At 45.0% G+C, this 19,455-nt stretch overlaps 1 protein-coding gene across 1 annotated transcript in view; it reads right to left on the reverse strand.

The window, feature by feature from the left end:
- Window positions 1-19,455, reverse strand: part of ME3 (malic enzyme 3) — a 63,566-nt gene that overhangs the window by 40,929 nt on the left and 3,182 nt on the right. The window contains exon 3 of the mRNA XM_009641320.2: window positions 2,184-2,259. Within this exon, the coding sequence (XP_009639615.2) occupies window positions 2,184-2,259 (76 nt within the window). The remainder of the gene's footprint in view (window positions 1-2,183; window positions 2,260-19,455) is intronic.

Genomic DNA, 19,455 nt, shown 5'->3' on the forward strand with positions numbered 1-19,455 from the left:
AGCCCAGTTTTGCAACGCCTAAGTAGGAGACATCTGATCCAGCAGAGTGATCCAGAGCTCCAACATTGATCTCCAAACTGCCAAGGCAATGGAGAGGGGCAAGTGCTGCCGTTGGCCTACCCACTTCTCTATACTGATTGCATGAGGTCAGCCTTGCTAGGATGAACTGATAGTCTGCCTTGAGTGCACCAACAGAAAACGCTACATGGAAGGATGAGTCTGAACAGCCCTGTAGAGCAGTAATCCTGATGGGGATTCAAGATGCTGAGTGCACTTCTCAGGGTGAGCATCCTGTGGAAGGAGGGAGGGAAGGTAGGAAGGCCGGTCCAGTAGCTTGCAGGGCAGCACACTAGTCTAGGTATAGGAGATACGGTTTCTACATTACCCTCACTTTGACGTGGTTTGAACTCATAACTGTCATTCCTCAAGATGACACCCTACCACAACACTATCCTGTATGATTCTCTGCATTCCCCCTGCTCTAGTTGGGCCATCATGAAGAAAAGAGTATAAGATGAAGGAACCAGAGAGAAAATTAGCAAGGGGAAGCAATGATGAGGGCTGTCAGCATTCTGTCCAATGCTTCTTAATGGTAGGATTCATTAGCCACTCTGGGAGAGACACAAAAAACCCATGCTCCCACATGAGTATGCTCAGAAGTGGCTTCTTAACGCTTGTTCTGCTTCTGGCACTCTTGATTCTTTCAGAGCAGCTCAGCTTCAACAGGATGGATGGAGGTGGGGCACATGGGAGCTTGCCTGAGGCTTTGCTAAGCTAAGCAGAGCACCCTTCCAGCTCTTCCAGGCAGAGGATCCAGGCCTACAACCCAGATTTCCCATTTCCACAGTAAATGCTGTTGCCGCAAAGCTCTAAGGAGCCACAAAGCAAAAGGGGCAGAATCTTCAGGTATTTCTTCACTATCTTTAATGGCACTTACTGGTGTTAGTGTTCAGCCTTTTCAAAAAACCGTGTCCCTCCAGGGACTTAGGTGCAGTCCAGGTGCCTCCCTACTTATCTCAAAATCTCAGGTGTTCCAGTGCCTACCAGTTCAGGCATGGAGACAAATGCACACAGAACCCTGCGGTCCAAAACAGTGATACTGATGAAATTAACTGCCTTTGTAGTTTGGCAAACCTGGAAAGTAGATAGTCTGAGTCTCCTCCATGGACCACTGCCCTTCCTATGGTCTGTTTTGGGTGCCAGAGGGGGCTCTTTCAACAACAACCTCTAATCTTGCTGTGCCAGTTTCCCCATCTGCAAAAACATATCTATTAGCCGTAATGTGTTCTGCTCATAGTCCTGAGTCAGAAACAAATGGAAATACTGAGATCTTTGGACACAGAAAGGACAAAATATCTAGTTTGCATCTGTTCTCCATGGTTCCAAAGACAAGGTTATAGGAATATGATTACTTTTTCTGGAAACATGTTGAAGTCCCCCCTTTTTTTTTTCCTCTTAGAAACGGAAAATGCTTGCAACAATTTCTCAGATGCCAAACCTTCATTCCTGGAAGAAACAGTTGACTGATAGGGGATGAAAGCTCTGTCAATAGCCAGGGAAATTTCCTAGGCACATGTATTTTTGGACTGATGGAAGCAGGTGACTGGCAAGACCTGTCTTAAGTGTTGACTTTATTTCACGCCAGGGACTTGCCCAGCCCTGGGCTCTAGTGAAAAACACTTCACAAGATCACTTTTTGGGTGGGGTGTCAGTAATATTTTCAGCTGCTGGATATCAAACGTTATTTGCAGAGTTGGCAGTGTTCTGGATGCTGCATGACTCATTGGATTTGGGAAGGAGTCCTACAAGCAAGTCGGTTACAGAGACATCTTAAAGAGCTTTGGTGCATCTAACAAGCTGCTAGTTAGTCACAGAGTTCTTCGACACACATATTTTACTTCTTTGCTAGGACCCCTATTCTGTACCAATTTATTATCACACACACTCTTTTTATTGCCCGAGGTCCTGGTACCTTTGATAAAGATGTTCTTGACCACATCCCCCCATGACAGAGTCTCTGAAGTCCAACCAATAGCCTGGAAACAGTCTGAGGAAAGGAATATTTTTTAGCTTGTCCTTTTAAATAGGCAATTCTGTAAATAATGCCAAGCAGTTCCATTCAATATCCCATTTTCCACCCAACTCCCTGTAACTTCCCAGTCCACAGAAGACATGCCACATACCTTAATATTTTCTTCAGGCCAAGAGTTTAGCATTGTTGCAATATGGCCTTTGTCATGGATGGTGATAAACAACCCCCTAAGAAAGATAAAAAAAAGAAAAATAAGTCTTGTCATAAAATGAATAACTGCAAGATAAAATAAAACAGGTGAAACTTGAAGAGGCAGGGAAATGAGCTACTGAGCACAAACCCAGGCTATTCACTGGCATGGAAATGACACCTCAAGGGACTGCTAATAACAAGTTTAGTTCTCATTTCAAAACCCCAAGGCTCAAGTTCTTTAATGGCAATTTCACTCCACAGCCACTGTGTTGCACATTTCACCCTTGTGAAACATTTTTGCTTCAGGGAGCAAACTCTGCTTAACTGCGGAAGAGCTTTCTACTTAAAATAATTCTGAGAAATGCAGGGGGGGATGACGATTTTACCTTAAACCTTGTTATACATTTTTTCCTGGGGACCTTATTGCTGGCAGGTCAAACAGTGAAAGCATGATCCAGCTACCAATGTCAACGATGTGGATGGCTATTTCAGAGCTAGAGGTTTCAGGTCCCCTCTCCAGTCAACAGAGCTCCGACTGGATCCGACTGGATCCAATTTGATCAATATTGGGATTGGCATTTGCTTTGATCAAGCTAAGCCTGCTCTTGCAACACCATTTTTTTCCTGAATATCTGACCCCAGTTTTTGCCACTTGCATTCACCAAATGAAACCCACCAAAAATTATGAGGAGTGAAACAGAAAATTAAATGTTTGGGTGAAACCTCAGTATGAAGTATTTGCCCGGACAATAGCACACCTGACTGCACTAAGGCTAATCACTTCTCAGCACAAAGGTCTTCATTGTTTAAACAAAAATGCCTTCTTTTTAATAAAACTAGGAACTGGAAGACAGCATTCTTGGAACATGTTTTAGACTTGGGGCTTATTTTTTTTGAAGCTCCTTTTAGGCAGTGCTAACCCCAAAGAAACAACCTCCTCCATATCTGTCTTGGGGGAAATCACTTGCTTTGCTCACCGTGCTCTCTGATCAGCACAAATCAAGGGCTCTAACTCCATGACTCCTCTTGGCAGGTGGAGGCACCCATTTTCCTTGCTTTGTTACCTGCCCACAAAAGCAGGAGCTGGGCTGGTGATTAGTATCAGTTGGGGCAATGGAGAAATGCATTTTTGCTGCTTACATCTCTCTACTATTGCTCAGCCCCAGCAGGTACAGATCAGCTCACGCTTTGGGGTTCTAATATGAAATATTAGCTAGAAACCCCCTCATTTTTAGAGGCTGAAAACAACTTCCATTGTAAGTCCATATGAGTGACAAATCATTAAACATAATTGGGCTACTCTCTACAGCAAGGACTTTTCTCGCAAGACTCTGCTAGGGGGCAGATATCATCCCACAGTTAACTGTGGGAATCCCAATGAAAAAGCCCTTTACTTTGAAAAGAAGAAAAATAAAAAGTGCTGATTTCAACACTGAGCAAGTCACAATCACACAGAAAGGTCAGAAATAAAAAAAAAGAAAAAGAAAGTAATGGTTCATTTATTCAGCATAATTCTTTACAACTGTGCCCAGTAACCAATGAACTAATCACATACACATGGCCTATGTCAAAGGCAGTATTCACAGATGTTAATCTTCATAAAAAAGGGGTGCTGTACTGTTGCCATCTACGCTTAGAAAATAGTTATTAACCAGAGATTAAAAGCACAAATCAGTGACATCATTGCAGAACCTTCAACTTACGACATGCTTTTAAAAGGAATGCTCTTGTTTTAATGTAACATTTTCCATACACAAGAGAGACACCTATTACTTAAGTGTCTAGCTGCATGTCATACATTCACATCTCTTCAGTGCTGAAGGGAGTCCAGCAGGTACTTAACCTTTGAAAGACATCCAGTGCTCACCAGGAGAAGCTGAAACCCAACTGCCTACCCACCACCAGCCCTGCGGCTTGATGAATTGCTGGCTGTTTCCTACGAAGAGGATCCACTGCCTCTGAAGAGCTCCTGACTCTGACCGTTGTCTCGGGAGGGCAGTGGGCTGGTTTCCAATCCCAGCTCCGGATCTGGCAATAGAGATCAGCCTGTCTTCCTGGGTCTTCCTGAGTCTTCCACAATCTGATGCCTGCTCTCAGTATGTTACATGGGAGAAGGGCTCTCATGGCTATCACCACAGCATGTTTTGCCTGATGAAAGACTGGTTTGGCTTAGATAGCCAGGTCAATGACTGAGAACCAAGCACGGAGAGGCGCCCCTCTCACTCAGAATTTGTGTTCCCTTCCTTAATATTATGTTTATTTGATGTTAAGCAGGCCCTCTCATTGAGTATGCTGACTTCCATTGACCCTTTTCTGAAAACAAAATGTCTACCACACACCTTCATTCTCCCTTCAGGCCCTGCCATTGACCAGATCCCTAGTCCTAGGTGCTTACCTCCACTGTCATGTGGATGGAGCGATTCAGGTGAACAATTACTTCACTCCAGGCAAAATCAGATGGCTTGATTTAGACTAACAATTAACACACTAATGGCACTACCAGCTTTGGAAGGGAAACCTTCAGGAGCAGAAATGGTGGTCCACCTGGGGAAAGTGGCTTCCCTCACACAACCACATGGGGAAGTGGGCATGTACCTAAGCAAGCCTCTTACCTCTCTAACACTGAATCCAAGAGCCAAGGGCCCAGTTTCAATAAACCACAAAAGTTTCCAATGCCTTTAGGGACCTGGCTGGAGCACATTCCTGACCTTGGTCCAGGAACTGTGGACTCCATCAGGTGTTCAGAAGGGGACCCTGGCAGTGGTGAACTGAAAGTCCCTTTGTAGGCCAAGTATGAAACAATCAACTCTGACAGGCAGCCCAGTGGACTCACCGTGTTTTTAAGAAGATGCAAAGGGAAACAGACACACGTCAGTCTTGAGATTCAGGGGGCACAGGTAAGTCCTCATTTTGTATGGTCCCCAGGAGAGTTGTGCTCTCCCCCCGCTGGTGACAACAGTTACCCACAGAGATGAGCAGGCCAGCTTGTTGAAATAAGATGCCAAAAATTGGCAGAAGGTTCATCTTTCCTAAAATCCCTTCCACAAGGCAGGCAGAAGGAACAGGCAAGCTCTGCAAACTGAACTCAGGAAAAGGTTTGCTGATGGCTGAAGAGGGAAGAGCAGCAGCCAGGCTTCTCCCGAGGGTGCACAGCTTATAGGAGAGGTAACAGGAGCAAAAGCTTATTTGTGCCTTTAAGGGCAGCAAGCTCTGAATACCAAGAGTGACAGGCTGTGTGGACCAGTAGTAAATAAGAAACATCCAAACAGCAACAAAATCAATTAACTTAGTTTTTTTTTCTGAGGAAAAGATGCAGCCTAAGCACTCTGAAGAGGGAATGCAACAGATGCTGCCTTTATCATCATGCCTTCTCCATCTCTTTTGGGATTACATTTGAAAAATTGCTTTGGAGAAACAAAAAGACGATCCCCTTGGGACTCAATAAAAATGATTCAATTAAAATAAGGCACTAAAAAGGCACGTAATTTTGATCGAGTCACGTAACATGGGCACAGTGTGGGGAAAACACACATCCTGGTTTTCCGGGATGGAAGACACACACCTGTGCCCAGGATCCTGCCATTCTACACGGGCTTAGTCATTGCATATCTTTATCCCCCCCAGAGAAGCAGCTATGCACACAGTTAGCTGGAAGCCAAACAACGTGCATGGGGATAACAATACAAGAAATAGAGCTTACTAAAAATTAACTGCCCTGGTGACATCAAGCCAGAATGTACAGGCTGTACCACTATTTCTGGCTAAACAGTAACCTTCAGCGAGCTGTTACCTTTGCGGGGGTAATTCAGAGCGGGGAGTGCTCCAACCCGCATTCGTTAGCGGTTGAGAGCTCTGGTCTCCTATTCAGTCCATTAACATCACAGGTTCCACTACAGCTGCCTCTAGTTAAGGTGGAAGTCAGGCTAGATTTTACTGTGCCACTAAGCACATCCGTAAGGTTCCAGGAAACTTCGAGGAAAGTTACAACTTCTTCATTTGTCACTGAGACAGTATTTCTGTCTGGATTTCAGCAAGCCAAGTCAAGCTGCCCGAACTGGACTGCAGGATCCAGCAAACTGTAGATCATCATTGCAGAATCTGTTAAAGGGATTGGATATGTTCACCTACACCACAGAAGACCTTTCCTCATCCCTAAGCTAGGAACATTTTCTTTTTCTTTCTGATTTTGTTCTGGCTGAGTTCATGGAAGAAGTGCTCCAGGAATTACAAAGCTACACAGCTTAGCATGTGAGCCATGGGCGGGATCCTGCTGTGGTGCTCAGTACTGGTTAGATCTTGGCCATCCTGCTGGCATTTTGAAAGACCCGCAATGAAGATGATCCCAGAATTGCAAGGCTCATTTTAGAAAGAGTTCAAGGATAAGGGAGACAGGACACATCTGATGCCCAGAGGAAGCAATGCCAGACACTGATGATGGCTTTTTAGAACAACATTCATTCCTTTTAGACATTTGGGAAGGAGCAAGTTTTAACATATCTCAGGTATTAGGAAACCGAAATATTCTTTAATGCTTTCATTCAAGGAGCGGTTACTTCTTCAGAAAGGCAAAGCAGTATTCCCCTTTCTGATCTTCGTGGTTAGCAATGCTGCCTTGTGAGCTATTTCCCCTCAGCAGATACGGCGGAGCCTGGAGTGCTATCTCCAAAGCACTATTGGTCATTTACAGAGAATGTGCAAAGCTTCATTTCCCAAAACTCAGAGGGGAGTGAAAAAGCCTCACAGCTTTTTCTTTCCTCACAGTTCCAAATGTTTCCTCACTTCCCTTCTACCCCGAAGTCGCCCCCCCGCCTTTCCCCAATAGCTTTTCCTGGGCAATTACCAGTGCTTCTGTGGCTGCGTTTGCAACCCTCCTGGTGTTGTCTTGCCCCACTTTTCTAGCCTACTTCTGCCTCTGACATGCAGTCAAGCAGAAATCCAGTGCAATCAATGCCTTTGTGTTATCAGGCTCCTCTTTGGCCAGTGTTGCGCTCCTCTTAAAGTCTTGTCCTGTGCTGTGGGTTTGGGTAGCCCTGCTACGACTTCAGTTGCCTGTTTACATCTATGCAATTAATGGCCTCTTTATACTTATTATATATGACTACAAGTCAGCAATTATATCTGCTGCCTTTACCATCCCGGTCAAAAGCCACAGAAGGGCAGAACAGATGATGGTGCTGGATTGCCGACTTGTATACTAGTGTGAGGCAAAAGGACCCGACTCTTTGCTTCATGTAGATGAGGTGCTCAGGGACAGGGTTTAGTGGTGGGATGGCAGGGTTAAGTTAATGGTTGGACTTGATGATCTTAAAGGTCTTTTCCAACATAAATGATTCTATGATTCTATGATTTTCTTCCCACTTCTTAACTTCTAGTCTGGGTGCTATGAGGGGAACTTGCTCCACAAGCAAGGATAAAAACTACCGTGTGGGTTAGCATTGAGAAGATGAACATACAATACTTGTATCAGACAGGCAGGCATCAGGATTCAGTGTTTTCATCCCGATAGGACAGGCTCATTCTCAGGACAAAAATGATCAGGACAAAGGTTAATCATCTTCACTCCCAACCCGAAGGTGATGAAATCCTGCCCACATAAAAGCCCTTGGGTGTTTTGACTTAGTAGGGACCAGACTTCCCTCAGAATGGGTAGGAAGTCCATGGGAAGCCATTACTTAGAAAAGCAACAAACAAAAGAGATGAGTCAGATCTTTGCCACCATCTGAGCCTGCACGAGGCTGCCGTTGAACAGCGACGGAAAAGTTGAGTTGTGAGACAGCGGTCAGAAACCTACACTGAGATAGGAGGTTGCACAGGAAAGGGCTCTGAAAGGCATGGCACAAGGTGACCTTCTGCAGCGATCACAGCCACTGCCTTACATAAAAGCGTTGATGCTCTTGGAAAGCTTTGAGCAAGACTGTATCAGAGTAACATTGAGGTTCACCTGGAAAAATTATCTTCACACTCAGGAAAGAAAAAAGACGAACTGGCCTGTCACTGTAGAAGCATGCTGACTGCTGCTGCACGCCACTCTGTGCTCTTTGGAGTTTGGTTGAATTCTGAGTATGAATTATGACTTACGCCATGCCTACCAGATGACTGGTAGGTATTTTGGCTGTCCAAGCATGCAAAGGGGATGCATGGAAGGGAGGGATCAGCTGATGGCCTTGGCTTTGGTTGCATGCTAACCGCAGGCAACTGTCACTGGTGTGCCAGCAGAGCAGGCTGGAGGACCCGCTCTGGATTAAAGGCCAGGCTGTGCTATCGATGCAGTAAAACATGGTTACAGTAAAGCCCTACATTTGGTTTGATTTATTTACACTTTCGAGACCCATAGACAAAATTGACAGTTTGAGCAATATGAGCCTCTAGAGACGTTTCCACCAGCTGCACTCCTATTGCTGAGTTTTTTGGTTCAAGTCTCTGCCAGAACAGGGTAAGAGGCTTCAGAATAACAAACTTCGGAATCACTTGGCTCTTTTAGAGAGCTTGAGATTATAAATGCCTGTGGGCTACAGGCTTTGGAGAGAAAGTATGTGCTAGCATGCACTGATTTGTCTAAATACAGTGCAATTAATCATCAAATTGGACAAAACCTCTGTGGTGATTCATCAGCTATTTTTGCAGATTTGTTTGTAATAAAAGCCAAGAACTTTGTGTTGTTTTAGATAATTTTCTTTGTAAATTATAGGATGCTGAACAGTACCCTGAGGTACTGATGAAAAAATAATAGAAACCAAGCACAGTCAGCTATTAATGAAAGCTATACAGAGATTTATAAGGCAATATCCTATATTTTGAGTATGCTAAGAGATTTAATTTCAAATAATCTGCAAGGTGAATGATTGCATTAATATTATAAATGACCTTAAAGTTGTCATCCTATATTTTAGGAAGGAAAACAAAAATTCAGTGTGGGAGCCAGAAGATGCAGGCTCCAAGGTACGATAATCATAGAATCATAGAATCGTTTAGGTTGGAAAAGACCTTTAAGATCATCAAGTCCAACCATTAACCTAACCCTGCCATCCCACCACTAAACCACGTCCCTAAGCACCTCATCTATCCTTCTTTTAAATACCTCCAGGGATGGGGACTCCACCACTTCCCTGGGCAGCCCATTCCAATGCCTGACAACCCTTTCTGTGAAGAAGTTTTTCCTAATGTCTAACCTAAACCTGCCCTGGTGCAACTTCAGACCATTTCCCCTCGTGCTATCATCCATTTCCAGGGAGAAGAGACCGACCCCCACCTCACTACCCCCTCCTGTCAGGCAGCTGTAGAGGGCGATAAGGTCTCCCCTCAGCCTCCTCTTCTCCAGGCTGAACACCCCCAGTTCCCTCAGCTGCTCCCCATCAGCCTTGTGCTCCAGACCCCTCACCAGCTTTGTGGCTCTCCTCTGGACATGTTCCAGCAATGCAATGTCTTTCCTGTAGTGAGGGACCCAAAACTGAACACAGTATTTGAGGTGTGGCCTCACCAGCACCAAGTACAGGGGTAATGAAAGATTTGCTATCCACACCAACCCCCGAAACCCACGCAGGGAAATCTCCATGATCCTAGGGGATGGCAAGCAGCTAAGCTATGGGAAACTGCCAAAGATCAGGAACAGAGAGAATTCAAGGAGCACATACAAGTGATCGCTCCTGAAAGCAGACAGCAGCGCACACAGGCTTCAGTGCAAGCCACAGCCCTCCCAGTTCTTTGGCACAGTCCAAATCCTGCCACAGCAGGAAGGTTCAGATCAGAGACCAAAGCAAAGCTTTCAGATCCATCTCCTAGCCTGCCAAGTTATTAACACCCAGCAGTATTTTTAGCAGGTTTCTTTTTTTTTTTTTTTTCCCCGGGAAAAGGGAGCTTACACAACCACTCTGTGTCCTCTATTACCTGCTAGTTCATTTCAAGCAGATTTATCAGAAAGGCAGAAGTCTCACAGATGTTTGTTCCTGCACACTTTTATGGAAATCACTGTTGAGATCAAGGGAGAAGACAATGGCGTTCATGTCCTCGCTGCTCTGGGGAGGGGAACACAGCCCTTCCTCTGATAATTGTTCTGACAGTTGGCCAAAAAGATAGCTTGCAGCTAGACACAACATGTGCTGCTTCACACCTAGTTCCTACGGAGCCCTCACTAGCCCAGCCCTAGCAAAGCCTCAGAGCCTTCCTGGGCTGCAGAACTAAGTGGAAGGCAGAGAAAAGGAGGAAAAAGCTGACTGTAGAGGAAACCAAATGAAAAAAAAGGAATGGTTATGGGGCAGGATCAAAAACGCACGTGTAGGAAACCAGAGGGGATGCAGAGCACCCAAAGCTGTGCCTCCTGCTCCCTAAAGAAGAGGTGAGGTACGGGGAGAAGCTTGAGCTGGTGTGGGTGGTTATGGTGGAGCACAGGTGGATTTGGAGAAGGGGCGAAAGGGATGTGGAAAGGAACAGAAGGTATTGCAAAGGGGGTGTGTTAGGGGACAGTGGACAGAAATCAGGAGGAATCCTGGATTCATTGGTTCTGCTAGTCAGGAAACAGCCTAAAGAACAAACAGTCCGTTCTTCCTCTCCAGGGAGAAGCCAATGGAGAAAGACCAGCTCAGTAACTACTGTTATTGGTCACTATGCAGCAATGTGGAAATGCAGAGGGTTGGCATCAGGTCCCCAACGAATCTCTGCTATCCACAGTCTAGGGTTAAGGGAGGAGACAAACAGACCCACATTGCTCTTGGCTTATCATGAGCTGTTTGTCCCTGCTGGATTCTCAGGACTGGATTCTCTGGTTTAATCAGAGACCTGTCACATCATGGTATAATTCAGTGGTTAAATCCTGCTTGTATTTGAAAACTTCAGGAATTCAATTTTTTCCAGTGTCCTTTTCATAGAATCATAGAATAGTTTAGGTTGGAAAAGACCTTTAAGATCATCAAGTCCAACCGTTAACCTAGCACTGCCAAGTCCACCACTAAACCATATCCCTAAGCACCTCATCTGACCAGCTTTTAAATAACCCCAGGGATGGGGACCCCACCACTTCCCTGGGCAGCCCATTCCAGTGCTTGACAACCCTTTCAGTGAAGAAATTTTTCCTAATGCCCAACCCAAACCTCCCCTGATGCAACTTGAGGCCATTTCTTCTTGTCCTATCGCCCGTTACCTGGGAGAAAAGACCAACCCCCACCTCACTACACCCTCCTGTCAGCAGTGGTGTTTAAGAGGACCTCTGAGAAGGTCTAAGTAAGGATTGCACCCCTGGAACCAAGGGCTGGGTAAGAGCCAAGCAGGTCTGCAGCATGGGGTCTGACTCTTGCTTACCCAGAGCTTCCTTCTTGCTGATGTGCAGGAGGTAGAGGGAGAAACCAGGCTGTTCATAACTACTCTGCCACCCATGTGTAAATTTACAGATGCACATGAGTAAAGACCAGGCTTTGAGGTGAGACATAAGATCCCACCACCCAGGGATTCCACCAACCAGCAAGTGTGGGCATTTCCCAAACTCAGTATCCTTTGCTGCACTTAAGGTCATCATGCTCAAGGGGCTTGAAGTCCTCCATTCAAAACAACAAGTGTAGGAAAATTTGACTTATCCCCGATTTTTCTCTGCCTTTTTGGTGGCTCAATCCTAAACCTGCCTGTTTGTTGGATCCTGGCAGTATCTCATTAATTGGAAGATTACAGGGCTGCAAAGAAACATGTTGAGGTGGGCAATCAGCGCTGTTGCTCAGTGATGTTGACCAAGGAGCCCTTATCTGTTTTCAATGCTAAGCACATGACTTATTCTGTTTTACTTGATAGTACAGAGGTTAAGGTAGGATCAAAAATCCCTGGGAAGTTAAATTAAGTCCTACCCTGATTGTATTTCCTTCCTGCACTGTGCAAATTCTTCCAAGACCCACACCTTCACTTTTAAAGTGCACTGCAGGGAGCCCCAAGAATGAACACAGAATTAGGGTGAAGTTTGACACAGAAAAGAAATATTACTTTGATGATACCAGCGCAATCAACTTTCAGATAAATTAAATCCAACCTGGCATGCTCTGTCTTAGTCAATCTACCTAATAAAAAAATTTTAACTTTTGCCATGAATTGCAGGAAATATCAGCAGCTGTTACAGCAGAGCTTCCATAATCATGTACTGAAGATGTGTGTGGCTTGTCTGGTCAAAATATTTGAACGGCGTAGCTGCACACAGAGCTCTCCAGAAACAAAACGCAGAACACAGCAAAACCCAGGAAAGGTAAGAATTACAGTATCAAAGTCCAGAGGCCCTCACTCTGTGCAGACCTGTTGGGGAAGTCTTGGGCAAATGCAAACCAGCTCTTTATGCTGCCTATTGATTTCTCTTCTCTTTCAGAAATGGATGCCCTGGTATTAGAGGATAAGGGTGCTAGCTTGCTAGCTCTGACACAGCCGCTCCACAGCAACATGAGACAGTATCTCACAGTTACCTTGCAGTAGCACATAAAAGTAAATATAAATTATACTATAAAAAATTGACACTTATTAATATAAATATTCCATAAACAAAACTGTTAAAAAAGAGGACTGCTTCTCATAAAAAGTGTCCCTAGGTGACAATGCATGGTCCGTGGGAGGCTGTCCCACAGCCCAATGGATATGGCTGTCCGAGGTTTTCATGATAGTCGGTGTTATTTCCCCTCCAATTTACATCCTGGTATTCATTATTCTAAATAATTCCCCTCCCTGTCTTTGGCATTTTTCGTTTAAGGTGGGGTTGTTCCCTGTGGCAGCAGCATGGATTTATGCCGGATTAAAGGCAAACACATCCTCTTGAATTTCCTTCACCAGGTCAACCTCTTTCTTTTGGCCAACTCCACCTCTTCCTTTGAGCTTCTCCTGGTAAATCAGGGAATTTCAACAGACTTAAATTGAAATAATCTCTGACAGCAAGGGAAAGCCTGACCTTCAGAAATTTAGTATTACACTTTGCTGTTAACTTCAGTGTGCTGGAGATTTTACCTCACGCCCATGGAAGTTTCTCTTGATTGTTAGAGCCACTGCACATATGTTTTGGTCAGGAAAAGTAAGGGGGAGACAGAGAGAAGACTGGAGATATGGAAGGAGGAGCATTGACTGTTTTTCTAATGAAAAAATGGATCTCAGACCTTTTTTGCTCCCATCGCAATGTAATAACTGTGGTACAGCCTCATGACATCAACAGTGTCCATCCTATTCCCCCAGTCCTCACGGTACCTCCGATCACGGCGGATACACCAGGTCTTCTCTCCGTACACCCATGAGCCAATCTGTGTTCCTCTCCTCATTTTGAGAACCACTTAACTGAAGGGGGAAGAGAGAAGGGATGGGGGTACAGCATGATGACTTGCCTGGAAAAAGTGGGGTCAGCACAGAGGGAGTAGTGGGAACCCTTGAACCACTCTGCCACCTCTCAGCAGAGGTTTCCAGACAGGCTGAGCTGTTCTCAGCAGCTCTGTGCTCCCTCTGCACCAACTGTTTCCTTCTCACCTACTCTAGCCATGGTTTTCTCCTGCTCATTCCATAATCTGGCCCCATAACTAGGACTAAATATAAGGAAGAAATTTTTTACAATGAGGGTGGTGAACACTGGCACACATTGCCCAGAGAGGTAGTGGAGGCCCCATCCCTGGAAGCATTCAAGGCCAGGTTGGATGGGGCTCTGAGAAACCTGATCTAGTGAAAGATGTCCCTGCTCACTGCAGGGGGGTTGGGCTAGGTGATCTCTAAAGGTCCCTTCCAACCCAAACCATTCTATGACTATCTCCCACCTGTATCCCCTACCAACATCTTCAGGGCTTCCTGACTACACACTGTCCCCATGATACTTTCCACAGATCCCCCCCTCCAGTCTGTTACAAGACCAGTCTGCTCATGGGGATGTTATCTAAACACAGATCATGAAACACATTCACCTTCTCTTACACTGACTTCAGCTGCTTCTGGAAGAAGGATGAACCAGGCTGGTGGCAACAAGAGAAGTTACGACAATCAGTGGTTTTTCAAGGAGTAGAGATTGCCTAGAGGGGTTTCAGAATACAATTTTCAGTACAATAACCCAAACCCCAGTCTTCCCCCTTGCTTTTGTTCTACACTGTTTTACAGAAGAGGGAGTGCAGACAATCCTGTGGTTAGGGACAAGTCTATGGGATTTAGACTTTTGTTCTAATTTCCATTTGGTTTGGGCTTAAAGTGTCTGGAAATGGCAGGTAGCTTTCTCTCCTGCTGCTCAGTCTGTGCAACGCCATTATAACAAAAAGCCTCAGCAGAGCCAGAGCTGTTGACAAGACAATTCTGTAGACTGATGTTTCATTTGCTCATTTTTCATCAGAGCCACAGATCATTATTCTGTCATACTTGATTTTCGCACCATCTGCATCCTGTTAGCTTTCATTCTCCAGGTTCAGCCTCACCCCAACGTGTTTTGCACTGTTCTGCAATCAGTCCTCAAGGATATTTATGTCTCCAGAATAGAGTGAACTTATGCGAGTTTTTTTCTGTCCCCATAGCTTTCCTCCGACAGTGATGCACCAACCTCCTCCAGTCCTGCTCTCAGGGGATGCCAAAAGCTTCTGCACAGCAGCTGACAACTTCATACTTTCAAATACCGGTATGCTTATGAATTACCCAGTGTCTCAAGAGACTGTGGTCTCATGCCACTGTAATAAACTATCCCTCCCTATCACAGAAGAAATAAACCCCTGATTCCATGCCCTGAGATAAGTTCCCTCTCTGCTTTCTCTTTGTGAAAAAGTATAAAGTCCCTTTCCAAAGATACTGGTACAATTAAAAAGAGATCCTCCAGCTTAAAAAATACCTTTTAAACAGCGTTGCACATGTTCTGTCCTGTGCTGCATAAGGATCCCCATGGTATTCATTAAGGGCATTTTACATTGAAAAAAAAAAAAAAAGATAAGGCAAAAGAGGAAAAAAGATCACAATATGCACTTTTCTTCATAGAGGACTTTGTATTTTCACTCTAAAGCAAAAATGACTCTCAATCACAGTTTCAAAGCTGGTGGGCTGGTGGAAGCATTTCTTAAGATAATGGTGACTCTCTCTATTACTGACATCGAAGAATGAAAATTCCTCCTTCCCTCTTTCCGTGTCTCAGAAAGTTGCAAGCCCTGCTCTGTCATACTTCATTCCTTCCCCCCACCAAATTTCAGATGAGGGTGAAGGCTCCCCAGGCTTTGAAAAGCAAACACTGCCAAGGCCCACGTTCCTTAGTACCTAGGATGACCCGTCCCTTGCTTGAAGCTACAATTATGTCACCAGTGCTGCCAAACATAAGCAAACCCATCCTCCCCATGCCTTCAGCAGCTTGCTTCCGCTTCTGCACATCCCTTTCACCACATCAGCTGGCGGTGAACTGGACTATCCTGATTACTGCTAGTCTGGCCCAAAAAAGACTTGCAACTGCCCCACGTTTATTCCTGAGCCAGATCACTGCACAGATGGATGGGCATCTGTGCAGGCACAAGGGTGGTGGAAAGGAGGAGGGAATAACCAGGGATGGATCGCAGGACACAGGCTGCAAAGCTCTGTGTTTCAGCCATTGCAGCTGAAGCTGTATAACTCTGCAAGAAATCTCCCTTAAGTCTGGGCCACCCTTAAGCATCAGGATTTACACCTATACATGATTCAAACCTTGTCACCTTGGGACACAATTTCCAGCAATATACTTTGGCCTTGACAACGTGAATACATCTGGGTCTCCTCACAATCGTTCCAGAACTTGTCAAAGGTGGCAGCAGATTTTTGGTAACAAAACTATAACCACAAGACTGTGAGACACAAACTGTAGAGGAGCACGACCTGAGAAGCCTCCAAGAAGTGAGCATATTTGCATCTTATTCTCCTCCTGAGGTACCGGCTACTGGCCACTGCTGCAGACAGGATCTGTGGCTAGGAAGACCTCTCTTTGGACATAGTTGCTCCAGGGCAGGTTTAGGTTGGACATTAGGAAAAATTTTTTCAATGAAAGGGTTGTTAAGCATTGGAACGGGCTTCCCAGGGAAGTGGTCCAGTCCCCATCCCTGGAGGTATTTAAAAGAAGGGCAGACGAGGTGCTTAGGGACATGGTTTAGTGGTGGGATGGCAGGGTTAGGTTAACAGTTGGACTTGATGATCTTAAAGGTCTTTTCCAACCTAAACGATTCTATGATTCTCCTGGGACATAGTTGCTCTTCTCTTGTGCTTATTTAACATGGTCTGATCACAGAAGACAGAGATTTTGACAGGGCCCTTATCACATCTGTGACAGAGGTGAAATTGCTTGGTACTTCAACCTGTACTTAATGGATTACACAATAATCTCTATTTTTTATTTTAAAAATACAAAATATAAAATGACACTGTACTTTGGCCTGAAGATTTTAATGGTTATTGCATGACCTTGCATAAACAAATATTGGTAACTCGGCAGGGAGCTGTCTGGAAAACAAGATAGGAAAAATGTGATTCAACTTAAGACACCTTCCAGCAAAAACTCCAGAGCTCTTAGGGGACAGTGCTAGAATGCCGTTTTCAATAATCGGATGGTTCCACCTCTTTTTCAGCTGTTCTAAAAACCTGAGTTTTCAGCACATAGGAAAAACTCTGAGGACACAGAAAAAGAAAAGCCTGCTTGGAGAATTTAAAGTGATTCCTGAAGAGAAAGGCAGTAGGAGTTTGGGGAAGAGACAGGAACCTGCTGACGCATGGGAGCTCTGCCTGGCCCACCAGCAGAAGTGGGGAGACTATGGGCATCAGAGATGAGCATGCCAAGAGCTGCACGTTTGCAAGTCTTTTTTCCCAGTAGCTCTTTTCTACTGGCAAACAGAGAAAAACTCTGTTTTAAGACCGCTGGTTGTGTAGGCTTTCGAAAGGAAAGAACAGCAGATGTCTGATCCCATTTGGAGCAGATAAATCTGCTGGCAGAGAGGATGCTGGAGCCCTGAACTGGGAGGAGAACTCTGGACACCAGCCCCGTAGAAGTGCGGGTGAAAAGTCCATCCTTAAGAATTTGTACGTAGAGACCGGGAAAGGTAAAAGAGGTGTTGAGCTCTGCAATTACGACAGCAGCATCTGGCAAACAAAATCTGCAGCCATGCAAACACTGATAAATGCATTCTGATGAGAGAAGCCCTGCTGGACCTCATAGGACTATTTTCAGATACTCTTGTACAAGAGTTGCTTTGTAAGCAAGTTTTACTTGTGCTTTAATCTTTCCAGGCTCAACCTTCAAATATAAAGCCAAGCACTAATGGGGCTGAGAAAGATCTCAACACAGGGAAGAAGTTTATTGTGTCCACAGGTCACTAATTGCTGCTGCTGTGGCCGCAGAAAGACAGCATAATATTCTGTAGGCTTCCCTCCTCACCATAAGCTGTGCTATATGTGCACGTCCATCCCTGTTGGAGCAGCATGTGGTTTAAAACAGAGACGTCTCATCTCCCCTGCCTATCAACAGCAGTAAGTGTGACAGTTTGGATGAAAAGGTAATTGCTGCAGCGAACATCCAAACCAGCTCCCTGTTGCCCAGAAAGTTGGGCTGGGAGGCACGGCACTCCAGAAGACAGGTTTAGAAAGACTTTGATTCACTGGAGAGATGACCCAAACCCAACAGGACAGAGTTCACAGCAGGACACGAAGCAAGGAGAAATGCTAAGTGCAATTATAGAGCGGCACATATCTGGTGGGGTAATCGTGCTAAAGAAAAGATTCAGAGGGAGAAGATGACAAAGCAAATTACAGCAACCAGACCACTCAGATAATGCCACCAAAGGCGAGGGCACGCTGGGACATGTTAGCAAAAGCTAAACGCTAACTACTCCGGTCCCCTCAGCACTGCCAGTCCTCCATGGCGAAGTGGTGCTCGCTCTTCTGTGGTTCATTTCAGGAGAACTGTGGCCACACAGGAGACTCCAGAGTGGGACAACCTGAAGAGAACAGCAAAATCTACAGGCAAGAAAACCACCAGGCTGAGCATGATCACAGTCTTCTACCCTGAAATGGTTCCTGTAGGGAGGATGACATTGGCAAGGAACACTTAGGTTACGTACTAGGGGAAAGCCACTTTCTACTTATATGAGAGTTAAGTACTGGAATACTGGGCTATGTAGGGCAGCTTCTTTGCAGATTTAAAATAAAACGTACTCAGTTAATGAACAGGATTATATGATAAAGCTTCCAGTGACAGCAAAGCAAAACTGAATGGCTTGGACATCCGCTCCAGTTCCAGGTGCTGCGCTCTCCCTAAAACAGCAATGAAACATATTTACGTGGGCATCATTTTGCTTGAAAAGCCTTCTGATACAAATACTACAATTAGGTTAGAAGAATCACCTTTTCAGACTGTCAGTGCAGCTTAGGATAACAAACATGGGAAGAGCTAGCAATACAAACTTAGATCTTAATTCCTGAGCTCCCCAAATCTGCAGATCCCAATGATTTTAGCAGAAAGTGCTGGCATCCTACCCTGAACTAAGTGTCTTACAGGCCAGCTTGTGATATACATAGAATCACAGAATCATTCAGGCTGGAAAAGGCCCTTAAGATCATTGAGGCCAACCATAAACCTGGCACTGCCATCCCACCACTAAACCATGTCCCTAAGTGCTACCTCTACCTGTCTTTGAAATGCCTCCAGGGATGGGGATTCCACCACTTCCCTGGGCAGCCCAGTGCTTGACAACCCTTATATACATAATATGCTCCAGGAGAGAAAATATATACTGCAAGACAATACGAGTCAGATCTACAAAAAAAGCACATATGAATGCTTCTCATTTTAACCTCTTCACTTTTCATCATATAAAAGCTCTTTTCTTTATGGAACAAAACCATTCTTTTGCTAAAACAACCTTGATTAAAACCAAACCTGAGGTAAGCTGAAATTCACTCTACATCTTCAAAGAAGCAAACTCCCGGTCATAGGAAATTCCATGTACTAAGGGCATGATAGTTTGCCCTTTCCTGTGGAAGCCATGGGCTGGAATCAGAACAGCTCCAAGCCCAAGTCAACAGCAAAAATGTCAGACTATGAGAACAGATGTTCTCACCACATTGGTAAAATACTGTGTTTAAAATGTGATAAAGAAGTGAGTTACAGGAAGGGGAATTCTCCAACAGCAACAACTGCAGAAAGAGTCCAGTATACGGGAAGATACCCCTGCATTCCTGAGGATAACAACAGGGATGGAAAATAAAAGAGGCAAAGCTCCCAAGTTTGAGCTTCTTGCAAGGTAAAGGCAGACTGAAGGTGGAGATACAGC

The sequence above is a fragment of the Egretta garzetta genome, unplaced genomic scaffold, assembly GCF_000687185.1.
Source record: "Egretta garzetta isolate BGI_Z169 unplaced genomic scaffold, ASM68718v1 scaffold286, whole genome shotgun sequence".
Taxonomy (NCBI): Eukaryota; Metazoa; Chordata; class Aves; order Pelecaniformes; family Ardeidae; genus Egretta; species Egretta garzetta.